General features: G+C 46.3%; 1 protein-coding gene across 3 annotated transcripts in view; it reads right to left on the bottom strand.

Moving 5' to 3' along the window:
• Positions 1–2207: 2207 nt before the first annotated feature.
• Positions 2208–25060, bottom strand: part of LOC149344221 (cytochrome P450 3A8-like) — an 81408-nt gene continuing 58555 nt past the window's right edge. Inside the window, exons 10-14 of one of the 3 annotated variants that reach the window (XM_089546219.1) lie at positions 15653–15761; positions 15494–15582; positions 14450–14590; positions 3501–3666; positions 2208–2366 (exon numbers count right to left, since the gene is read on the bottom strand). In XM_089546219.1, the coding sequence (XP_089402345.1) occupies positions 2286–2366; positions 3501–3666; positions 14450–14590; positions 15494–15582; positions 15653–15761 (586 nt within the window). In that variant the 3' untranslated portion in view covers positions 2208–2285. Of the gene's footprint in view, positions 2367–3500; positions 3667–14449; positions 14591–14826; positions 14883–15493; positions 15583–15652; positions 15762–25060 lie in introns of those variants that run through there. The other 2 variants (XM_089546220.1, XM_089546223.1) reach the window with 2 other exon arrangements.

Raw genomic sequence — 25060 nt, 5'->3', positions numbered from 1 at the left:
CTAGAAAAAATAAGTCCATAATTGTTGTGAAAGATTTCAATAGAGCCGATAATGCGAGCATCCTCGACTACTCATAATGAAATTTTGATTGTTTTAGTGCTGAAGAAAATGTAAGCGCTTTGTGGCGTAAGTTCAAAAAAATTTTCCATCATTGTATTGCCGTGTTTGTTCCCGAAAGCGTGAAGCGAAAGTTTAAGAAAATGAGGCGCTCAGGTCGGCCTCGGGATTCTATTATGAACACGCTAAATACAGAGCTGAAAACGGAGATGAGAAAAGTGAAGGGCACCTTTTTTCACCGTCACTGGAGGCAATCTTCTTGAAGAGGCACCAGATAAATTTTGGTGGTACTTAAGTGGCAATAAATATAGCAGTATATCTTTATTAGTTGACGGCTCACCGGCTTCAGATGCTAAAACAGTTGCAGATAAATTTAACAAAAACTTTCAATCCGTATACGCTTCGAAAGATAGCAGCGTTATTACTCAGCCAGAGGCGCTTTTATTTCCCATGTCTGATGGCGTTCTTTGCCGGGAAGGTATTTTTAACTTGCATCTTGACCTTGACGCTAAAAAAGCAAATGGCCCTGATAAGATTCCCGCAGTTTTCTTGCGCCGCTATGCTGAATGGATTTCACAATACTTGATGACAATGTATGTCCTCGCTAGAGCAGGGCTGTGTTCCGTCAGACTGGAGAATTGCCCGCGTCATTCCTATATTCAAATTAACCGATCGCATGTTCGTTTCCAACTCCCGCCCCCCAATATTTCCTTACCCTCGACAAGCTGTAAAATACAAGAGCAGATTACCTGCCGCCACTTTACTGCATTCCTGGAAGAAAATAACCTCATACCAGACGCTCAGCGCGGGTTTCGACGTGGCTTGTAGACTGTGACACAACTACTTAGTGTTTGTCATGACTTCGCACTCGCTATTAATAACAAACAACAGATCTACGCTATATTCTTAGCCTCTGCCAAAACCTTTGATAACGTCGCTCATAATAAATTATTACAGAAACTTTATGCCATCGGAATAAATAGTGAGCTCATTAAATTTATTAGGGCTTATCTACAAAACCGACGGTAATATGTTCAAGTTGACAAGTCCTGCTCCGAGACCCTGCAAGTAACCTCAGGGGTGCTACAAGACTCATTATTGGGGCCAGTTCTATTTCTTATTTATGTAAATGATATATTAAAAGCTGTACTACGCAGTGATGTTAAGATAAACTTTTCGCAGATGACTACGTTCTTTACAGCTCAGTTAAATCTAAAACCGACTAAATTAAGGTTAACAAGTCTCGAAGAGATTTCGGACGGGTTCACGAAATGGGACATGTATTTAAATACTGATAAGTGCTTAGTTCTTCATATATACAGGACCAAAACAGTTTTGGAGCATTCTGACTCACTTAGTGGCATTCCATTTAATGAATCACCGGTTGGAAAATATCGAGCTGATACCATTAGAGAAGATTACGATGGCATACTCATATTTATAACATCTGCGCCAAAGCCTTTAAGTGTCTCTGCTTTATCCGGCGTAAGCTTTCAAAAGTCCCTGTTCATGCTAAGTTTGCAGCATATCAAGCGTTACTGAGACCATGCTTTGAGTCCGCTTCCTGTCTGTGGGACTCCTCCACTGACGAAAACAGCCAGGTTAGGAAAGTGTAATCTACCGCGGCTACATTCATTTGCAACAAATATAAAAGACCTCACCGCGCTACAGAAATGATCAGGTATCTCGACCTTGACACACTTCAATCCAGACGTAGTGAATGTCGATTAAGGTATCTATACCTAATACAAAATAAATAGATCCTAATCAACAATCATAATTTCATTACTGCTAACACTTCGCGCGCAAGCTCCCCTTTCGATAATGGCAAAATTATTCAAGATTATGCCGCTGTGAATAACTGGTTTAAATTTTCACTTTTCCTAGAACCATAAGCTACTGGAATAAATCACCAAAACATATTGTCGATAACCCCAGTCTTGATGCATTCGTTACAAATTCGAAGAAAATGCGTAAGTGATGTTCTTGTACTGCTGTGTCCGATTACATTTGCTTCAGTTCATGCCCTGCTGTGATGTAGTTGATGCGTATTGTGTGGTGTAACTTTTATTGTAGTTAACGTTTTTGTGCTCACTCCTTCTTGGAGTCAAGCGTCTCTGCAGTATTGTTAATAAATAAATAACTAAAAATGAGTGTGCGCATGCAGTATTGCTTTTATTTCTTTTTGGCGAAAAAAACATTTTGAAGAATGGGCCCGAAGTAAGCGTTTATAAGGCATCTTCAAATTTCAGCCACACTGAGTTCGGCAACGATGCAGTGATGAAACCACTCTGAAGTTTGATCCGATCCTGCGGAGAAAAAGTGTCGAAATGTGCTGCAGCTGGTGGAAATTTTTTAAGTTGGAGAACCTCAAAAAGGAAACACACAGAATAGTTGCGACACAGAAAAGTGAATGTCCTTCCTGTTCTGTGTTTCGTGTTCAAAGCGCTCCAACATAATGGCCCTTTGCAAGATAAGACGTGGCAGCCACGCTCACCATGGGATGGCATGCACACGCGCCTAATGGTATCACTCAAAATTCCATTGGAAGTCCCTACGAGGTGCTTAGGCTATCGAAACTTTGTTACTTCATTTATTTATTTCATATTGCGTGCTGCTCGCTTACCTCCCGTTCAGGGAGGCGCAGAAAACCTGAGAATTTCCAATATGCTTCTTCGTACAGTGAAGCAAGTTGAGCTTGCTGGCTAGCACGTCGCTGTTTTATTGGTTGAAGCTATTGTCCACATTTCGGTGATTAAAGGGCGCCTTTCCGCTGAGATAAAGAGACTCCAAATAAGGAGCAACCACATGCTCATTAAATCAGAAATATCAAATATGAACCCCGCCAAAAATTACAAGAATTAGATGGCGGAGGCTACTAAACAGACCTCGCATGAAATAACCTACCTTGCTCAGGTCGTAGGTAGGAAGGCTGGGTAGCAAAATTAACAATAAAAAAGCGGCTTATTATCAGTTTGTTTCCTACATGTAAACTAAACAATATTGACAGCAGACATAAAAGATATTGCTATTTCGTAAGCTGTCATTGAATATATATCCCACGTTATGCGTCAAAAAAAACTAGAGATTAGAGCAATGCGGTTTTCACGCAAATGCTGAAACACTCATGAATTTTTTATAGCAAAACGTTTTCGCCGGATTCGTCCCCGACAAATGCTGCAGTAACGACGTGCACAGCCAAGAAGCACAAATGCAGCGGCACATTATTTTAACTATAACACCCCACCCAATAAAACTCTTTATGATTAGAAAAAACAATTCCAACGTCTTTCGGCGCGTTTTAGCGAAACCCGCCTCGTGCTACTGTCTCTACTTTTAAAATCGTTTGTTTTTCTTATCCTGTCACTTTCACATCACGCTGTACATTCAGCATTACAACTTTTGGCGACAGGCGCGACGGCGAAATAATGATCGTCACCCACCGCATGACGTTCTTCGTCGACATGCACCCTGAATCTTGACAGCAGCGTAGCGATAGCCACTTTCATGTTGAGCGTTGCAAACGCACGGCCAATGCAGGCGCGAGAGCCTTGTCCGAAGGGCATAAACGAGGCCGAGTGGATGTGGAGCTTGTTCTTGTCGCTGAACCTGGTATGCAGCAACGACCAGACAGCAAGTTATTTAGGAAACAGACTTCAAGATTTAATTTGCCAAGGAATGGCTGCTGAGTGTTGTTCCCGTCCAATACAGTGTAAAGAAAGCACTGTCGCTAGAGGGTAAGGAAGCGATGAACACGAGCGTTGATAGTCTGCGGCTCGAATACAAATAGCCGCCGTGGTGGCTCATTAATTATGATGCTCGGCTGCTGACCCGAAAGATGCGGGTTCGATCCCGGCCGCGGGGGTCGCATTTCAACGGAGACGAAATGCTGGAGGCCCGTGTGCTGTGCGATGTCAGTGCGCGTAAAACAACACCAGGTAGTCCAAATTGTTCGCAGCCCTCCACCGCGGCGTCCCTAATAGCCTGAGTGGCTTTGGTATGTTAAACTCCGATAAAACCAAACCAAAGAAAATTTTTTCCTCAATTTCTTCTGCACAGTCTCTACAAAACTGTGGATTTCTGGGTATAATGTTGTTTACCCAGGCGAAGAGTTTAAAGTTATTTTTTTTTTCAGGTCAAGTGCAGTTCTGAACTTGGGTGGCGGCAGCTTGTCTCGCGAAGGCTTCTGGCTATTGCCTACTTTAGCTCGAGTGTCTCGAGGGTTGCGTAACTATGTGATAATATATGATATGAATATATTGTAACGCGGCGGCCAGCCGAGAGAATGAGACGTGGTGAACCATGGCTATGAGATGATTTAATGGCCGCTGGCCTAGCGCGAGCGCTCTGTCCCGCGCCACTGCCAGCTTCGTCTTCGTCACACTACCCGGGGCCTCCGAGCGATCGTCCCGATCGGTGACGAACAGACGGCGAAATGGCGATGGTCTTGAGTGAAGGATCGAACAATATGTAGGAGATGGTGCAGTGCTGGCCGCCACGATGAGAAAGATGAGAGAATGAGTCCCGGTCCACGAAGCATCCGGGCCGTAGGGTGCCAGGAGCTGACGGCCGAGGTCTCTGGACGCACCGAACGGCAGAGGCAGGGGGGCGGTGTCTTCATGTTTGGGTCTTGGGTCAGTGGGGTCTTGGGTCGGTGGGGTCGTGGGTCGGTGGGGTCTTGGGTCGGTGGGGTCTTGGGTGCGTCGGGTCTTGGGTCCGTCGGGTCTTGGGTCCGTCGGGTCTTGGGTCGTCGTGTAGTGTGGTCCGGGCGGGGGACGGGGCTGGGGTGAGCGTCGAGGTCGGTTCAGGTCGGGCGGGCTGGGGCACGGTCGTGCGGCGCTGACCAGGTACTCACGGCCGACGTCCACGGCAGGCCCAGGACGCCGAAGCTCCGTGACCAGAATGGCGATGAAGGGACCCCAGCACCTCACACCAAATGTTACGCGGCGGCCAGCCGAAGAATGAGACGTGGTGAACCATGGCTATGAGATGATTTAATGGCCGCTGGCCTAGCGCGGGCGCTCCGTCCCGCGCCACTGCCAGCTTCGTCTTCGTCACAATATGAAAGCTAATGTATGATAAATTATTTCAAAAGGGTGTTCGTGTCCTGCCAGTCGTATTAAGAGGTTGGTGTCAGCCACAATTTCAGTAAAAGCTATTGAGCACACATTCTGCCCGTTCTTGAACGCCCGCAAAACATCGAGTGCCTTCAAGATTCCACTGAACCAAGGAGCTGAAAGTGGCAGCTGCCAAATCAGTTGTGATGCGAGGAGGAAGTCGAGCATCGAGCGGCTGGGGAGTGCTATGCTGTGGCAGTGTCTGTGCGTACTGTGTTTCTGGCGGACCCCAGAGTGGAGCAGGGCGAGCCTTGAGCTCTGGTGCAAAAACACGATCAACGCTTGGGGATTGCAGATGTGCACTTAAAACGACAATATTCGAATAAAAATTTGGAAAGTGCGCGGTCGGTTCTTGTCCAAAATGAAGTAACAATTTCACTGGCATATGTACCCTCAGGCTTGCCCAAAATCGTAATCACCATGGTCAAGAACGTTACAGTCGCCTGCAAATTGCAACGATGCGTATGAAGTGCACATGATGTGTCGTGTTTTTAACCTTGTGTGTTGCGATGTGTAACCAAACCCCGGACCCCCACAGAGAAATTTAACACTCAGTCGCTCCTCAAGCAGTTATTGGCAGACCAGAATAAATTAACGGAAGACGGGAGAAGGACCGGCTCTTCCAAACAAGAAGGCTAATACGGAAGCCCTCACACCTAACTTCAGACAAAATTCTCCGAGCTAAGGAAAAGATTAACCAGATTAACACTGCAAAGAACACAATGTATTATCGCTGCCAGCTAAATTAATGTCTGAGAATACAGGATTAGATGTTGGAACTGATTTTGTTTGGCCCACCAGAGTCTAGTGGGGAAACCGAAGCTGCTCTGAAAAAAAAAATTTACTGAGCTTTTCTCTATGCCGCTGGAGGCAGCGTACACATTAGTTGTCATTATTCACATGTTATGAAAGCCAGGCAGGTAGAGGCCAGTAATATTTCTGCATAATAATACGTCAACGAGTTTGGCTGCTACCGCGTTTGCAGCCGCCTCCACATGGTAGCCTGTTCGCGGTTGACCAAAACATGCGGAGGAGGCAGGTTCGCTCCAAGCTCCCTGTAATAGTTGGTTATGGCCTGATAAGTAATTAGCGTCTAACCCCTTGGCAAAACAGGGTCCGAGACCCCCTCACCGACTCGGCTGACAAAACCTTGAGCATACTGGTGAGGGGCCTCGCTCCCTAGAACACCCGCGAGGGCTGAGACCCACACCAGATTCACTACCTTCGTGTAGTTTGGCACCATACGAAGAATTTTGTATGCAGTGGTGGAGATACATCCCCTCGCCTCAACGCCACTGCATACAAAATTCTTCGTGCGATGCCAAACTATAGTAAGCAAGTAAATCTGGTGTGGGTCCCAGCCCAGCGGGTGTTCCAGGGAACGAGGCCGCTCACCAGTATGGTCGAGGTTTTGTCAGCCGAGCCGCTGAGGGGGTCTCGGACCCTGGTTTGCCTCGGGGTGAGACGCTAATTACATATAAGACCATAAGCAACTATCACAGGGAGTGTAAATATCTTTCTCGCTTTGGCAAATCCGTATTGTAGCTGTGCGGCGAGCCTGCCATCTTAGACCACATAATCTGGCACTGCATGGAGGATCCGCCTCCGGCAGATCTAGTCACATCTACCACGCTTGAAAACTGGGAATCTGTTCTTGCCAGCCCAGACCTGGGCGTTCATTCCAGGCCCACGGCAACAGCGCAGGAGGTCGCCGACAGACTTAAAGTGCCATCCACCTGGAGCGGCTGAAGAGCCCAAGATCACCAACCTCTTACTGGCAAAAACTTTTTTTTCTCTCTCCCATGTCCACCCAAAATGACTACTCTACGAACGCACTCAGGTGAAAGACAGCGACACTAATACATGATAAACTACGAGTTCATGGGGCATTCTACACCAGGAATGACGATGAAAATTGCGGACTCGGTCTATAATCCGTGATAGCTTTTCTTGGCAAACAAGGGATGGCTAAAAGGGCGGAACCTCCGTGACGGTGTCATTCCGCGTCACTCAGAGAAACCTGTCCTTCATTACAATTTTCGCTACACGCCGCTACAGTGCTCTCTTAACAGTATTTCACACTCATTCTCACCTCTATGTTTCATCTCGCACCCCAAAAACGCTGCACAATTTCCTGAGTTTCACACAGTGCTACAGTGACGCATTAGCTTTCCGTTCATGGACAATTCCTCGAGCCATGAAATTATGGAATGTTCAACCAGACAGAATCGCTTCTCTGTCTCGGCCACATTCATTTTGTCAACACCTCCTCATGAATTTTGCTAAAGACATCACTTAACGCGCCTTTGGTCAGACATTGTATTGCGAAGCAATACTACTTTAGCTACCACCTCAGCCCGTTCCAGCGCGAGGCGGTGGTAGGCACCACTTGACCTTTGGCATAACCTTTGGCATGACGTCGTACCATCTGTGTAAAAACGGGGCCACATCTAGCGCCGTCGCAGCGCGAGGCTGGTAGGCACCAACGGCGGCCTAACTCTCGCTCCTCTCACCAGGGGCGCCGCGCGCGGAGTGACGTCATATCATCTGTGTAAAAAAAAACGGCGCCCCATCTCGCGCCATCGCAGCGCGAGGCTGGTAGGCACCAAAGCCGGTTCGCTCCTCTCGTCAAGCCTGTCAGATTCCGCCTCAAGCAAGCAAGACACTTCGGCAGAATACAAAGAGGAAGCATCATCGAGCTACGGAGACGGCAGAAGAACGACTTTCCAAGCGACGTGCTCAATATGCAGCCCGACGAAAACGGTCAACGTCTTCGGTAGAAACAACGTCAGAACCTATCGTATTGCTTCGCAATTACCAGGCTTAACCAAGCTAAGCCTCAGCCATTTTTTAATATCTTTCTTGTTTTTATGCAGCTTTTAAGTATCATTTTGATGGTATTTTTTACTTACATTTGTCTTTTGTGCTTTTCATTTTTTAGAGATTGTTTGAGCACTTTAGTGCAAAAACACTCGTATGCTCACCAACATCCACCAATAATTTCTTAGCGATCTTTCTGGTACCGTTGCTAGCAAAGATGACGCAATGTTAGCTTAAAAAGAAATGAAATAAATACGCACGACAAGGACATTAGCTCACACACGTCAAGAGACAAGCTTCACGGGCAGCTGCGAGAGAGCACTAGGCTATCGCCACAACTGAACACACCTCGTGATAAACTCCAACGCACTCTCGCATTCACTTGCAATAGCGAATTGGTGGGCTAGTAGCTTCTTTTGAATGGTTAGGGAACAGCTCAGGGACGAGACACAAGGAACACTCAAAAACACACAACGCCCGTGTGTGTCCTTCATTGTTCTTTGTGCGCCGTCCTTGCGCTGTTCCCTAACCATTGCTTTACAAACAACTTCTGTGCGAACACTATGCAAACATTCCACCAATGCTTGTCTAAAAGCTAAATAAAGAGTGTGATCACATCTTCTTTTCTTTTCTACTTTATTTTTTTAACACATTATGTAAAAGTGCATTAATATTTCTGTTCTGAACATTTTGAATTTCCAACATTCTGTATATTGATTATTTTTTCTCCTGAACATTTCGTGCAAGTAGGATTTCCTGTGAGCTTTAGTGAAATCCCTTCTTTCTTAAACGACTTTTACCCGCAGTTCCTCTTGTTATTGATACAAATAAACACGTTATTTTCTTTTTCATATTCGTTTCGGGTGTTTTCTCGCCGTGGCCCGCCTTGTACTGTACAACAAATTGTTTCATTAAGCATTGAATATAACAGTGGCTACACGTACAATTTATTTTATCTTACAGCTTCTTGATCTGCATTGCAGAATTTTTTTCTCATTTGTTCACTATTTGGACTACTACTCTGTTGTTTTTTGTTGTGTAGAAATATTTCTAGTGTGTATTTCACTTTTTCATATCCTGTTTTTCTCATTATGTTATGAACATAAGTTCGAAATTTGACAGCCGTTTTCCACAAAGCCCTACGGGCCTGCAAGGTATTCAAAAGAAAGAAATCTTATTCGGCTGCATGGAAGTGCGCCTGATCGGTTGGCAGTTGCTCTCTCCGCGGTAGCATAACAACGACGCTGGGGAAGCTGACAGTATCTGTGGAAGTTCATGTAACTAGGCATGTCTAGCAGATTTCTTGTAACGAAGGAAACGCTTTTTTTTTCCTAGGCTTTCAAAGACGAAAGGTCCGGTATTGTTTGAAGTAGTAGTGTACAGTTCCCACTTCGAGTTATTGATCAATGCCCTCTCGCCTTACCATGAGCTTACCGTCCCGGTAAGCTCAATTGGTAGAGTGACTGCTCCGGTGAAGCGGTGGTCCCGGGTTCGAACCCCGGATCAGGACGAATTTTTCTTTACGAAGTTTCTGAGAAAGCTGTATAGCTTTCCTTTGTAGCCGTACGGCTGCGCTCGTGTGGATGTCAGTGAGCAATTACTCCCTTACTAGAAATCTACTCCACCTTGCGGGATTCTCCTAAACATTTGACTAACACAAAAATGCCTTAAATATCGCATATTGACACTTTACTGTATTGAGAGAAAACTAATAACCAAAAGTGAAGGCTATATTCTGAAGTGTAAGAAGAGAGGGAGTGTTTCTGTTCCGCAGCTTCCACCGTCTTGCCTGAAAATGCTGCTGTGGGGTTAATAACTTTCATAAAGGCTTATTTCTGAAATACGCAGCGAAGTGACGAGGAACTGTAAGTGCCCCCCTCTTGTCGGCTCTTCCTTCCAGACAGACCTTTAAGGGGGGGTGGTGTAACTGCTTTGGCTCAACAAAAATTTTGAAGCTCTTTTCAGTGCCACAAGATAAAGACCACGAAATAATTCATTTCAAGCTCTAGTGTTGATATTTTAGCAGCTGCCGTATGCTGTCCATGGGGTACCCGGTTCACAATCATATGCAGCGAGCGAATGGAACGTATTAAACACTGATACAACAGTTTTCGTGAAAATAACAAAAATACGGCAATGAAGCATTGAGTCCGTAGCCTCCGTGCAGCCTCTGAAATTCTTGAATATAAATATCTAGGGGTGACTATAATAATAAAATTGAATCGAAACAGACATATTTCTAACAAAAGCGCATTTTATATTCAAAAATTTTCATACTATGGTGTGAACTGCTGCCCATTAGAAATAACGTCTCAACAATCGCCACATTAAGCGAGTTCTCTGCTTGCTTCTAGTTCCTTCCTACTGCTGCGGTCGCCTTAAAAAAATATTTTCAGGATAATCAAGTGTGGCTATATGAAGTTTCAACGACGAATCAGCATATAGCTTGGATTCTAGGAGTGAGGTTGAGTGCAGAGAAGTCGCCAGTTAAGGTTTATAATGATCGGCCTGGTACGATAACATTAAAGAATTTGTATCTATGTATAGTTAAGGGGTTTAATGGTCTTGGTACACGAATAAATGATGGAAGAGACTACATGCAAAGCTAGATTTCTATATAGTAAACAAATATAAATTAAATATAGCTGTTGTGAAGCACCGCGCGCTTTACGGATATAACAAGTATGATGTGATTCGGGGAGTCTTGAAAGGTTGATGTTTGCGTACGCTACCGTGCTCTTTTGATCTCTCACATAATCTTTATATAAAATAAAGCAGAAGACAACCGGCAGGCTTGCTTTCTGCACATTACAACAAGCGCGTAAGGCAGAAAGTAAGATTCAGTATGAAGCATGGTTGAGGCAAGTGAAGGAATGATATGTGATAATATTTGAGCGCCGTTTTCCAAGTGCCTACACTGCTGTAGTGTAGAAAATACATATAGCAGGAGGCCTTGATGGTTTGCTAGTAAACGCGAATGTCAAAGAAAAGAAGAAATGCAAGAAAACCTTGGAACAGCAAGCACGGACTTGCCCTATATATAGGAAGACTAAAAGTAACATTTGTGGGGACGCACTCGCCCCTTTTGGTTCGCTTTTCCGCAATGCACCCCAACTGTGGTTAGGTCCCCCGCAACGCACTCTCCTTAGTTGTGTTACTTTAACTAACAGGGGAGGGCGTTCGCATCGCAGCGACACTAGCGCCATGGATGGCGCTTTGCTGCGCGCGCGCGGGGGAGAGACTGTTCTTTTCTGCTCGGCATCGGGAAAGCATGCGGACGTGTTGCGTGGCGCTCCGCAGTTCGCCACGGGCGCCTGGTGGTCGGAACATGCTCCCGCCACCCCGTCCCGTCCGGCATCGGAGCTTCCCCTTTGCCCTAGCGTGGGCGAATGTTCGCGCTCGTGACTGTGCCAAGGTCAATTGAAATAGGTTGCGAAGCCGGGGCTTGAATGCGGTCCAGAAGCAAGTGCTAGCGACATCAAACTAAAGCGCCAAAATGAAATGAGTGGACAAACACGACTAGAAGAGGAAAATAATTAGGACATATTTTGTGTTTCAAAAGCATTCAAAAACAATTGCAGTGATTCCTTTTTAAAATGTTTTGGTTGTGTTAATTTTTGTTAGAAAGTATAGCGCTTGCTTTGTAAAAAATTTATGACTGTTCGCTCAGAGCAGCGGCAATGGCAGCGGGACGATGCCAAGGCTGACGGTGCTCTGATGTAATACCCTGGTCATATCTTTTGACCATTCTGCTTGCTTTTGTTTGAAACTCGATTCTGCTAGCCCTACTTTTTCCTCGTTGCTGGTTCCTCGAGTTCTTGGTGTGCATCGTTCGTGTACAGTTTCCGCTTTTCCCTTTTGCCAGCACTTTATTTATTTATTCAAAATACCTCCAAAGGCCATCATTTGAGGGTATTACATGGGGGGGGGGGGAGTAAGTATAAAGCATTTTTATAAGGTTAAAAATATTGCACTAAAATAACATAGGAATCACAAAATATTAATCATAAATAGGCATTCACAGAAAGGGTCGCAACAATGCACATAGCAGCAAAATTTGAGAATAAATAACAGCTCCGCTAGAAAAAGAAAAAAGACGACAGTGGAAAAAGTGCGCTGAAGTACAAAACAAAAAATATAAAATAAAAAGAAGACAAGGAGGAAGAAAGAACGCTGAAAAAAATACCTTTTTAGTTGTTGAAACGTGAGTGCATAAGATGTTGGAATTTATTTAGATCAGATTCTGTGGCAATTTCTGATGGCAAAGCGTTCCATTCGGTTATTGTGCGTGGTAAAAAAGAATAGGCATAATGGATTGACCGGCAGTTAATGCGTTTTACTTTGTAAGGATGATCGCGACGTGGAAAGATAACTGGCGGTGGCTGAAAGAATTCATCATGAAGGGAAGGATGGTGATAAAGCTTGTGGAAGAGTGATAGACGGGAAATTTTTCGGCGCAGTGCTAAGTTATCTAACTAATCTAACTAACTAACTAAGTTATCTATCTAACTGTGTAGTTTCGTTCGGTTGGGTGCGGTTCTGTCGCTTTTGCCCCAAAAGGACTGCGTCTGTGGCCATGGGGCCCCCGTACGCAAAAAAATGGCTGAGGCTTAACTTGGTTAAGCCTGGAGAATGCGAAGCATCATCGTGTCGCGTAATTTGGAGGCGCACAACCACAGCGACGGCGCGAGGTTGGCCCCCGTTTCTCCACTGTCGTGACGTCATCGTGTCACGTGGTGTGACGTCATGTATCACGTGATTTGAAGGCGCACAACCACAGCGACGGCGCGAGGTGGGCCCCCGTTTCTCCACTGTCGTGACGTCATCATGTCACGTGGTGTGACGTCATGTATCACGTGATTTGGAGGCGCACAACCACAGCGACGGCGCGAGGTGGGCCCCCGTTTCTCTACTGTCGTGACGTCATCGTGTCACGTGGTGTGACGTCATGTATCACGTGATTTGTAGGCGCATAACCACGGTGAAGGGCTGAAGTGGTAGCTAAAGTAGTATGCTTCGCATAAAAAGAAGTGTGCGGTTGCACGATGTGCAAGCGATAACCGGTCTGGCGGCGTCACATTTCATCGCGACATCGCGACACCTGAGGCGAGGACGAAGGAAAAAGGCACAACGAGAACTGACTACCTAAAGATAGCGTTGGTGGTCGGCACTCGTCGTGTCTTCTTTCTTCGTTCTCGTGTCGGGTGTCGCGCTGAAGCGTCGCGGCGTTCAGCAATTCATTTTTCCCGCCAAGTGGCACGTGACGCTGACGTCACGAATATGACGTCACTAAAACACGGGACTGAGGTCGCGTTCTTGTTTTAGTTATGACGTCATTTTTTAGTTGTCCACGCATTTTGAAGACGGCGCTGGCTGCGCACCATGAGCCGCCATGTTTCGAACGTATGGGCTTCAATGCAGCCTACGCTACCATAGTACATCTACCTTGACCGTGCTGCCGAGTCGGACATCCTCGATTCCTCAGTGTGTTTTGTTGCTAGCTGGCTTTATCGTTGTTATAGCAATAAATGCCTTGTTTGTGTCAGCCAGTGTGTCGTTCCTTTGTTCCTGCAGAGCAAGGCCCGCCGTAGTCGGTGTGCGCTCGGGAGCGTAGGCGACCACGGGTTGGGGTCCGCGCGGTTTTGAACTGTGTCAGCCGCGGTTAAGCGGGGAGAACGAATTTATCTCCCCTATTTAAACCCCTTACATTAAACGGTAAAGATTTAAGCTGGATTTGAACACTTCCTTTCAGAAGTGTTCTTGAACGTATACTCAAAAACGTAATACCTCATTTAGCAAATCAAAAGCTTTATTTTGCAGGGAAAGGACCAGGTGCTTTGAGACGAAGTGCTACCCACTAAAATTGGACACCACGAATCATATTTCTTGTCGCTATATGCAAGGCAGGGAAACGATAGGACATATTCTTATCCAGTGTAAGGCCCTCCAGACCTCAGTGTAGAAGAGTATGACAGAGACCCGAGATGCACTAGAGATTACGAATAGCAAGGGCGTGTTCAGTTTCCAAGAATGTAGCAGCGGTGGAGACGGGCAAGAGGGTATCTGGGAGAGGGTAGAAAATTGCAATTTATTCTAGGGAGATTTAGTGCACAAGGAATCAATACTACAAAGTAACAGTTATCTCCACTCCGATACCAAGAGAATACCTGCCTGCCCGCCCGCCCGTCTACCCGTCCGTCCGTCTGTCTGTCGCCTGTCTTTCGTTTTGTGTAAGCCTGTCTGCCATCCGCCCGCCCTCTTTGTCTGTCTGTCTGTCTGTCTGTATGTCGCACTTCCGCGCTTCTCATTGACGCGCAGCCTTAGGAACATATCACGCGGCTTTAATGGATGCAGTATATATATTCGCAGTGCAACAAGGAAAAAATAAGCGTCTCGCGCCTTTTGCTGCATTCATCTGTTTATACTTAGCAAAGTAAATAAAATAAGGGCTCAACCTTTCCGGATCAAACTCAGTCGGATTCGTCCAGATGTTTGGATCTTGATTCAAGCAGCTCGGAGCAGCCATAACAATGACACCCTTGGGTATCGTGATTGCTTTGTATTGGAAATCTCTTGCCGCGCGTCTCGTTATAAATCTGCAACGGAAGAGCAGATTAATAGCCATAAACTGAGAAACCACGGAAACAACCATGTAATTCGATACTTTTCACAACAGTCCATGAAAGTTATGCTGAATGCGGACTGGTGTTGTTGCTTAGATCACAAGCAAACAGTACTGTATGGCGACGCCTCAGCATGCCGGGAAGACGATCTTGAATATATGTGTGCAGCACAGGTGTTCTAAAGGAATCTGCAGCTTCTTGATCGTTATGGAAGTCATAGCGTCATCTGCTGTGTGGCTTTACTGCACGACCTCATGCTCCTTTCCTATTAGAGCAATATGATTAGAGAAAATATATTGAAGTGTGGATAAAGCTAAACTACACGAAATACCCAACTAAACAAGCAACTAAAGAATACCTTTAGGTAATCTAATCGGTCGTTTGAAACCGAACCCACTTTATTTCATAATTACGAAGCGCAATTTTCAGCTACTATCCCACATGTGCAGGGGACACCGCAGACAGCCAGGCCATCATTTTTGTTTTTGTCGAGGAAATAAGCGTTTATTGCGTCGCCCCCGGTTCAATAACATTGTAACCATTTACAAGAAACGGTCCGCGGCTTTTATCCGCGCTTTATTCGACGCAAGTCATTGCCGCCTGCTAGCGAAGACATTCAGGAAAGTAAGAGTCATCTAATCAGTGAAAACTCAAGTGAACGTTAAATAAAGCCATTGTGAAGCCATCTGATCGGGGCCACTATGGCAGCGGCAGCCTTTCTAGCCAACCAGGTATTTTTGGCAAGTGCGGCCAGTGCTATTCAGCGTCTTCACTGAGGGAGAATGCACTTCAAATACTCTGCATGCGGTGGACTCTTTTTGCCTGAACGTCTCCGTACGAAACAGGGAACCTTACGAAAGGAAAAGGTATGCTTACGCAACGTTCTGATAATAAAGGCGCATAGCCTCTTTCAGGACCATGTCGAGGTACTTGAGCTGACATATTGTGCTGTATCCGAGTTTTCCCTGGTGAGAGATGAGAACAATGAGTAGCAGTGATCATAGAGAAGCTGAAATAAGAGGAGAAAAGAGGTACCTCTCCGTCCGAGGCTTCCAAGATTTCCTTCCTCAGCTGCTCCTGAGCCTCCTGGTGTGTGGCCAATAAATATAGGACTGCCGCTACGGAGTGTGTTGTGCCATCTAACCTGAAAGTCAGACCCAATATTAAAGCTGTGAAAACGCCAAGGATAAATTAGGCTGGCGCGAAAAAAAATAATAACAGGAGCATGCTACCTGGCACTTATATGTACCACAAATAAAATAAAGAAACTGAAGTTTACTCGAGCATTAAATACCCTAAATCAGAGTCGTATTGGCAACGCTCGATTTCACATCGTTACAATATCGTCTAAGGGGGCCACAGTGGTGGCTCAGTGATTATGGCACTCGGCTGCTGTCCCGAAAGGCGCGTGTTCGATCCCGGCCGCGGCGGCCGAATTTCTACGGAGGCGAAATTCTAGAGGCCCGTGTACTGTGCGCTGTCAGTGCCCGTTAAAGAACCCTAGGTGGTCGAAATTTCCTGAGCCCTTCAGTACGGCGTCCCTCATAGCCTGAGTCTATTTGGGACGTTAAACCCCATAAACCCAACAATATCATCTAGGGGCCGAGGTGGGTGCCGACGACGACGCCGATACGCCTACGACGCTGAAGACGACGTCCAATTTTCTGCAAAACGTGAAGCTTAACGTTATCGCTTTAATAATTCGTGGTTTGGCCATGACAGCTTGGCGACTTTTAGTCCATTGAGCAGGCATAGGCAACTGCGACAGCAAATGTTGGCCTGCTGTATTCTAAAATTGTGCTTTTTTCTTCCCGTTATAAACAAGCCTGAGCCAAGAAGATGCAGGAATGTTTCGTGGTTCTGTTCTCTTTATTTATTATGTATCTCAGGCATTGGAAACTTGGATCATTACGTGAGCGGAACTGTTCACAGCAATTTGGAGCGAAGAAATGGTACAACGTTATGGCATAGAAAAGTACCTCACAGGATGCAAATTTTCAACGTAGCGTTAGGGAATATGTTCCCAGTAATTTGGAGCGAAGAAATGGTACAAGGTTTAGTCATAGAGAAGTGAACATTACACAATTTGAACTGCATAAAGATAGCAATTCATGTAGTAAAAATTTATATGGGCATTGAAACAATTACAACACTATACACTAGTCAGTAGCTGCCGCGGTGGCTCGGCTCAGTCGTTATGCTGCACGGCTGTTGACCCAAAAGACACAGCTTTGTGGCTAGCCGCTGCAGTCGCATTTCTGGTGAGGCGAAATGCTCAAGGCCTGTGTGTTTTGCGATGTCAAGACAAGTTGAAGAGCCCCATATGTTCTAAACCGTCCGAAGCCCTCCAGTACGGATTCCGCCACAACGTCAACCGATTCGGGAAGTTACGCCTAATGAACCAAAGCCAACAAAACAATAGTTAGTGGCAGTGCACGGAAAGAACATGCAACGTGTTATACAACTAGAGCTCCAAAAGGGCACCGACGTAATTGGCCAACTACTGGACACTTACCCACATCTCTTCAGTCGGCGCATCCACCCAATCTACCTCCACCTAACCCAGAACTTGATGCTGACATCACCTTAAACGAAGTCCGCCGAGCACTCTTTAGTATTCGCCGCTCTACGGCGCCGAGGCCGGGTGGCATAACGTACAAGGCACTACTCAATCTGGACGACGTCTCTCTCCAGGAACTCACGGAGCTCTTTAATAAACACTGGCAAGCTGGGACGCTCCCATCAGCCTGGACCCATGCCAGCATGCGATTTATACCCAAACCGGGCAAACCCCTCACTCTTCAAAATTTGCGCCCCATCTCCTTAACGAGCTGTGTCGGCAAGCTCTTCGAGCATGTCATTCTCAATCGCCTGCAACCGTTTATAGAAACAACAGGCTTTCTCTCAAATGTTCAATTCGGCTTTCGTCCAAACATCTAGGCGCAAGACGTACTTCTCGCACTTAGAGTCCCTCCTTTGCACTAAGCGCCGTACAGCCGCTACGCGAGCCATACTGGCCCTGGATATTCATAAGGCTTTCGACACAATAATCCATGACCATATCCTCACGACATTAGCCACCACGGGGTGCGGCACTCGCATATGGCAATATATTCGGGCCTTCCTTCAGGGACGAACGGCAGACCTCCAGCTTGGGGATATTGCCTCCCAGCCTTTCCCCCTGCCTAACCGGGGAACCCCACAAGGGGCGGTTCTATCACCTTTACTTTTTAACATTGCCCTAGCGCTACTGGCAAAGGCTCTTGCTGCTATCCCAGGGCTCCACACAGCCATATACGCAGATGATATAACCCTCTGGACAGCGGAAGGATCGCTACGAACAGCCCAGGATATCCTGCAATCTGCCATAGACATCAGAACCACTCATTTAGCAAACACAGGCCTCCGTTGCTCTCCAAATAAATTGGAACTCTTGCAGCTGAAACCCCTCCCCAGTGACCCCCCGATTGTACTGCACATGTACGGGAATCCAGTGCCCATTGTGCCTCAGGTGAAGATTCACGGCCTTCTAATTAACAACACACTCGCTTCAAACGCCACCCTTCAGGTCTTGCAGAGACAGACCAAACAGGTCGCTGCATTATCAGGCGGGTGGCAGCACTCAATCATGGGCTGTCTGAACGCGAGACCCTCAATATGACAAATGCATTAATCATTAGCCGCATTACATACCACCTTCCATACCACGTACTCACTCAGCGGCAAAGACAACAGGCAGACATCCTAATACGCACGGCTGTCACCTCCGCCCTACGTCTTCCACGGACGGTTAGCACGAAACGTCTCCTGGCCACTGGTACCCACAATACAGTGATCGAATTAATAGAGGCTCAACGCACCAACCAATTAGCCCGTCTGAGTCGCACGGAAACAGGACAATGCCTACTGCGACAGCTACGTCTCAATCCACCAATTCCCACCCCAACAAGTCCTACACCTTACATGATTTCTCCGCGCAAGCAGGATCACATATATCATAAGCCCCTACCGCGCAATATGAGCGCTAATCTCCACCACGGTAGGCGGCAGGCACGAGCGAGCTATTACACCAAAACATACAGCAACCGCTCCGACATCCTTTATGTCGACGCGGCACAAAATTCTAAAGGAGGGTATTTCACGGAAGTTGCAGCCTATGAAGACGGCACAGTGGGGGCCGCCGCCACCATCCGGACTAATTCGTCTGCAGAAGCGGAAGGAGCCGCCATCGCACTTGTTCTGGCCCACTCTACCATTGACAGAAACATAACCGAAATTTGCACAGATTCCCAGGCCGCGTACCGCCACTACCTAAAGGGCGTGGCGACGCCGGCAACACACCGTATTCTTAACACGGCCCCCTCTCTCGACCGAACGGTTACTCTGTCGTGGGTCCCTGGACATGCCTTGATCCCCGGTAATGAGCGCGTTCATGCGTTGGCGCGAGAACTCTCCTCCCGGACCCCGGATGATCAGGCACCGAACCCTGCACGAGAAGCCCCATCGGTCCTCTCTACATGTCACCAAATCACCACATTTTACAAATTCAGCCGCATGACACTGCCACCACCACACAGTACCTTGTCGCCCTTATCCAGCGCCACATGGCGACAATTACAGACAGGCTGTTTTATTTCACCTCACCGTCTCTTATGCTTCCACCCCACCTTTCCTCCTGATTGTAACACCTGTGGCGTGCCCAGATCTACATTTTCCACTACCTTTGGGAATATCCTTCCCCAAAGGCAGTACCCCACATCTCCATTTCCACTCATTCTTCCTGGGAGGCTGCTTTACGGACCGCTCAGCCCAACGGCCAGAAATTGCTGGTGGATCGGGCTTTACGTGAAGCACAAGCCCGTGGACTCCTGGACCAGTAGGGGACCACCCTGGAAGATTTCTGTTTTTTTTTGTAATAAAGTTGTTTCCATCCATCAATCCAACTTGCACATGGTGGACGCTTTCGACATAGGTATTCGACTGCAAGAAGCTGCGCAATACGTTTCTAAAGAGCAGTAAGTTACATATGGTAGTAATGTGCTCCGCAAGGCTGTTCCTACACTTCACAGCACGTGGCAATGCAGAAGAGTTAAATGCGTTTGTTTGGCCAAATATCCTACGTTGAATGTATTATAAACGGCAGTGTTGAAGCATGGACTGTGCATTAGTTTCTGCTGTGAGCAAAAAAGTAAGATAACCCTCCATGTCTCAAAAAAAAGGGACAATGATAGCTTGATATTATTTACTCCTAGATAGCGGCTGTAGTCGTCAGAAATGAAAAGTCCTGTGCGATGCTCAACCCCATCAAGGCATCGGATCACGTATCCCTAGTGCTGAGCACACAGCAGGAGAATATTCTAGTTGAGGGAGGACAAAAGTGTATTATGTGAGCTCGTGGGTAGAAGCAGGTGCAATATGAATATTACGTTTCGAGTAACTGACCTTTCCGCTTTGCTTTTGAGGTGAAGTGTTCAATATGTGCGAGACAAGAAAAATTAGAAGTCCTACGAACACCTAAGTTTTCATACGATCTGCGGGTTAGCGTAATGCTGTTAATGGAATAATGAACAGCGAATTGTAATGATTTCAGCTGTCATGATTTTGTGTTTGTTAGAATGTAGAGTCATTGCCACAACGTGCACCAGTATGTTAGTGTTCAACGCCTTGCTAACGGGTAGTATGCTCAGAGGTTCAACGGATTTGTGCCTAAATTACGCAGTCCCCGGCCAACTATTAGACTGACCATACAATCTCAGTTGGTAGGTCATTATGGTATACTAAAAACAACAATGAACAATGAACACTTCCTTGAGGAACGCCATGTTAGCGTCAGCAAGGGGCCCCGAAACGTTATTTAATATAGTAAACTGTTTGAAAAATGGTATAATGTTCGGATCCAGGAGACACAGAGTCTAAATTAGGTGTGAACCGTTAATAAAGCGAGAATGTGTCGCGTAGTTTCCGTCTTTACTAATAAATTGCCAGTACATTCGATTAATTCAGTTTCAAAGGAAACCCCTCTTCTAAACAAATTTTAGCATGAAAAAAAAAAAACGTTGGTCTCCAGATGGGAGGCGATGTTAAATGCGACACTGTGGTCCAGTAACTTTCATAGGACACTTATTAGGTAAATGTCGCGGTAGTTACTAACTGCGTGCTTATCTCCAGATTTATAGACAGGGATTAAGTCATTATCTTATGTTTATTCCGAATTTCGTGTTTTGCGGAAGCTGTTAGAAAATATGGCCAAGAATAATACTGGAATGGTATACAGTGTGTTTAAGCAATTTGGTATATATCGCTTCTATTGCTATGGAAGTCGATACTGCAAGGCTTTTAATTAACGATGTAATGACATATAATGTAACATCAATTTGACTCGTCAATCGGTAGCTTAGTTCATGTTTTCGAAATGATTCATCTTCTTTAATGTATACAGGTGAGAATGGTCGTTGACAACAGAGTGAAAGTATCCGGTATCAGTACAATGACATGACAGTATCAGTGCAATGTTTCACACAGTTTACGTTGCTCTTGCGCAAATTTTGTACATACTTGCTTCGAGGCTCCCAAAAGGAGTTTTGTTCTTGTTGTTTAGCCCTTGATGAGACATGAAGATGTGAGCCATGCACGCCGGCTATTCAGGGTGGAATTGTCGTTCTTATCCGCTTCTTATGAAATATAAAAAATTTGAGTTCTCTAGAGCAAACAGTTTTCGAGATAAAAGTGGGACACAGAAGTCCCAACGCGCCTTGAGTGCGTTTGAGAAAGTTGGACATATGCATCCCGCTGACCGCTGAAGCAGAGCCGCTTAACAAAAAAAAAGTAATTTTATTTTATGATGTGAAATTGCTGTGGGGAATACAAGCAACAAAGGGCAGAGCATACAAAAGCATACTTTCTAAGACGAAAAAATTCAAGAATGTCATTGTATATCGATGCACTGACTGTCGCATTAGGAGAATGAACATGGGCGCGCCTTCCGCTGTCTAATTTCTCCCGTGGAAGGGAACACAGCAAGTTGCGCAAAGGGGCACACGTCACAGATTTTGCAGGCTAACCGTGTTCTAAAACAGCATGCAGCGCGCGAAAGGGGATCGGTTCGCTTGAGACACAGGTACAGACATGGATAAAAGTTTGCGGGATGCAAATTCACGGGAAAAAAATTTATTGCTCCGAGGTCACCCGCCGTACATCACTGAAATGCATAGGAACACAAAGAGACACATGTGCTCCATCTGCTGCAAAAATACAATCTGCCTGTCTAGAAAAGCAATGCAGAAATATTTTCTGTCGCAAATCCGCATCCCTCAAACTTTTGTCCATGACTGTATGTGCTGCCACCGCCCGGCTAACTTCTAAACAGTTACCAAGACAGCTTCTTTGAATATCGACGAGGTGTCAGCAGACGTTAAAACGACATGATTTGCGCGGTTTTCACCTCAACAGTCAGTGTAACAACGAAAAAAGTTGGACATATGAATCGCTAACCATGGGTTTCCATTATCCCCATTCTCCGCGCAGTCGGCATGAATTTGACTATCGCATAAGTCTTCCACGAAACTGAACACAAGCTCAACTACTTCCTGCATGAACAGAGACTTCCGTGCATGAACCGGAATGAAACTCGCATGCACCGACGAGCGGCACACAACGTTGGACTGTTATGCTTCACTAAATATATTGCTGAGAAATGGTGAATACGACTTTGCAGTTTTTTTTGCAAACAGTACACACAGTAAAAAAAGAAAATGATGTATAAAGCACATATAAGAATTAGTCAGTGAAATGAAAACTTTTGAAACTGATCATTCATAATAAACCGGCTGGACATAGCGGCAAAAGTCTGGTGAAAACAGCACACAGCGCGCGCAAGAGGAGCGGTTCATTTGAGATATATGTCTGTGCTATAGTCGCGCCGCTACATTCAACATAGCTATTAAAACAGCTTCTTTGGGCATCCACGAGGTTGCAGTGGAAATTTAAGTGAATTTAATTCAGCGGCTTAAGCTCAAAAAGCAAAACATTATCATTAAAAATGTGGAACCTATGAGTCCTTCTGTCCCGCAAAGGGTTAGAGCGCCAAGTGTTTCGTTACATTGAAGAGGAAGTTTATTAACCGGCCACGGCGACCAACACATAAATTATACCATTATACATTATACAGCAAGACAGCAAGACAGAAGAGCCTGCGGGCGGTTAGAACTTCAGCGCGAGACTCGAGGTGTGGTCCTGATGTTCTTTCTTAAAATATTTCTTAAAATGGCCCCAGCAGGAAGGAGTAACCATCCTGTGACTTACGGTCAAGCGACGACGATGGCTGCGGTGGTCCGAGTAAGGCATGACTGGTTCAGTGAGGTAGTTGATGGTAAACGTACGGTGAATGAGGCTTAGGTATGTTAACACAAAAGTTACCGCGGGAAGTGTGATTGCGCACAAGTTACGTTATTCTAAACCTTCATTGCCCCAATGGGCGAAAACCCATCTATATGTGAGTGTTGACACTGGCTGCGGTGGTCCGAGTAAGGCATGACTGGTTCAGTGAGGTAGTTGATGGTAAACGTAGGGTGAATGAGGCTTAGGTATGTTAACACAAAAGTTACCGCGGGAAGTGTGATTGCGCACAAGTTACGTTATTCTAAACCTTCATTGCCCCAATGGGCGAAAACCCATCTATATGTGAGTGTTGACACTGGCTGCGGTGGTCCGAGTAAGGCATGACTGGTTCAGTGAGGTAGTTGATGGTAAACGTAGGGTGAATGAGGCTTAGGTATGTTAACACAAAAGTTACCGCGGGAAGTGTGATTGCGAACAAGTTACGTTATTCTAAACCTTCATTGCCCCATTGGGCGAAAACCCATCTATATGTGAGTGTTGACACTGGCTGCGGTGGTCCGAGTAAGGCATGACTGGTTCAGTGAGGTAGTTGATGGTAAACGTAGGGTGAATGAGGCTTAGGTATGTTAACACAAAAGGTACCGCGGGAAGTGTGATTGCGCACAAGTTACGTTATTCTAAACCTTCATTGCCCCAATGGGCGAAAACCCATCTATATGTGAGTGTTGACACTGGCTGCGGTGGTCCGAGTAAGGCATGACTGGTTCAGTGAGGTAGTTGATGGTAAACGTAGGGTGAATGAGGCTTAGGTATGTTAACACAAAAGGTACCGCGGGAAGTGTGATTGCGCACAAGTTACGTTATTCTAAACCTTCATTGCCCCATTGGGCGAAAACCCATCTATATGTGAGTGTTGACACTGGCTGCGGTGGTCCGAGTAAGGCATGACTGGTTCAGTGAGGTAGTTGATGGTAAACGTAGGGTGAATGAGGCTTAGGTATGTTAACACAAAAGTTACCGCGGGAAGTGTGATTGCGCACAAGTTACGTTATTCTAAACCTTCATTGCCCCAATGGGCGAAAACCCATCTATATGTGAGTGTTGACACTGGCTGCGGTGGTCCGAGTAAGGCATGACTGGTTCAGTGAGGTAGTTGATGGTAAACGTAGGGTGAATGAGGCTTAGGTATGTTAACACAAAAGTTACCGCGGGAAGTGTGATTGCGCACAAGTTACGTTATTCTAAACCTTCATTGCCCCAATGGGCGAAAACCCATCTATATGTGAGTGTTGACACTGGCTGCGGTGGTCCGAGTAAGGCATGACTGGTTCAGTGAGGTAGTTGATGGTAAACGTAGGGTGAATGAGGCTTAGGTATGTTAACACAAAAGGTACCGCGGGAAGTGTGATTGCGCACAAGTTACGTTATTCTAAACCTTCATTGCCCCAATGGGCGAAAACCCATCTATATGTGAGTGTTGACACTGGCTGCGGTGGTCCGAGTAAGGCATGACTGGTTCAGTGAGGTAGTTGATGGTAAACGTAGGGTGAATGAGGCTTAGGTATGTTAACACAAAAGGTACCGCGGGAAGTGTGATTGCGCACAAGTTACGTTATTCTAAACCTTCATTGCCCCATTGGGCGAAAACCCATCTATATGTGAGTGTTGACAATCGATGGTACTCTGGGGATAGAGCTTCTTGGGCTACCCGAGCGCGCGCACGCTTCTGCAGTTTTGTTCGTTGGAAAGGCCCCCCGTGGGGAATCCGCGAGCGGAATGCGGACAGGCGCGCTGCTTGCCCTCCCTTGCAAGCGAAGCTCTTTTGAGAAGCGCAGTAAATCACCCTCCCTTCCGTTGCGGGCGTTGTTTCGGCGAGAGGCCCCGGGCGGCAAATGAACGGGGAGATCACCACCGACTCGGGCAGCAGAAAGGATCGTAGGTTTTGGCTCCTGGGTGCCCTGCCCTTTGTCGGGGGACCAAGGGCCCGGGTGTTTTAACGTGCGCATCTAATATGTATGCTTGAGTCCAGGCCCGAACCTCCGGAGTCGTGTCGCCCGCCTATGCGGCGCCGACGCGCTCCGGAGTGGGAGGGCCTGGTCTGGCTGG

This window comes from Amblyomma mixtum, chromosome 5, assembly GCF_055824585.1.
Source record: "Amblyomma mixtum isolate Tamu chromosome 5, ASM5582458v1, whole genome shotgun sequence".
Lineage (NCBI taxonomy): Eukaryota > Metazoa > Arthropoda > Arachnida > Ixodida > Ixodidae > Amblyomma > Amblyomma mixtum.
The sequence above is the reverse complement of the archived record's forward strand: the minus strand, read 5'-3'. Positions and strand labels throughout refer to the sequence as shown.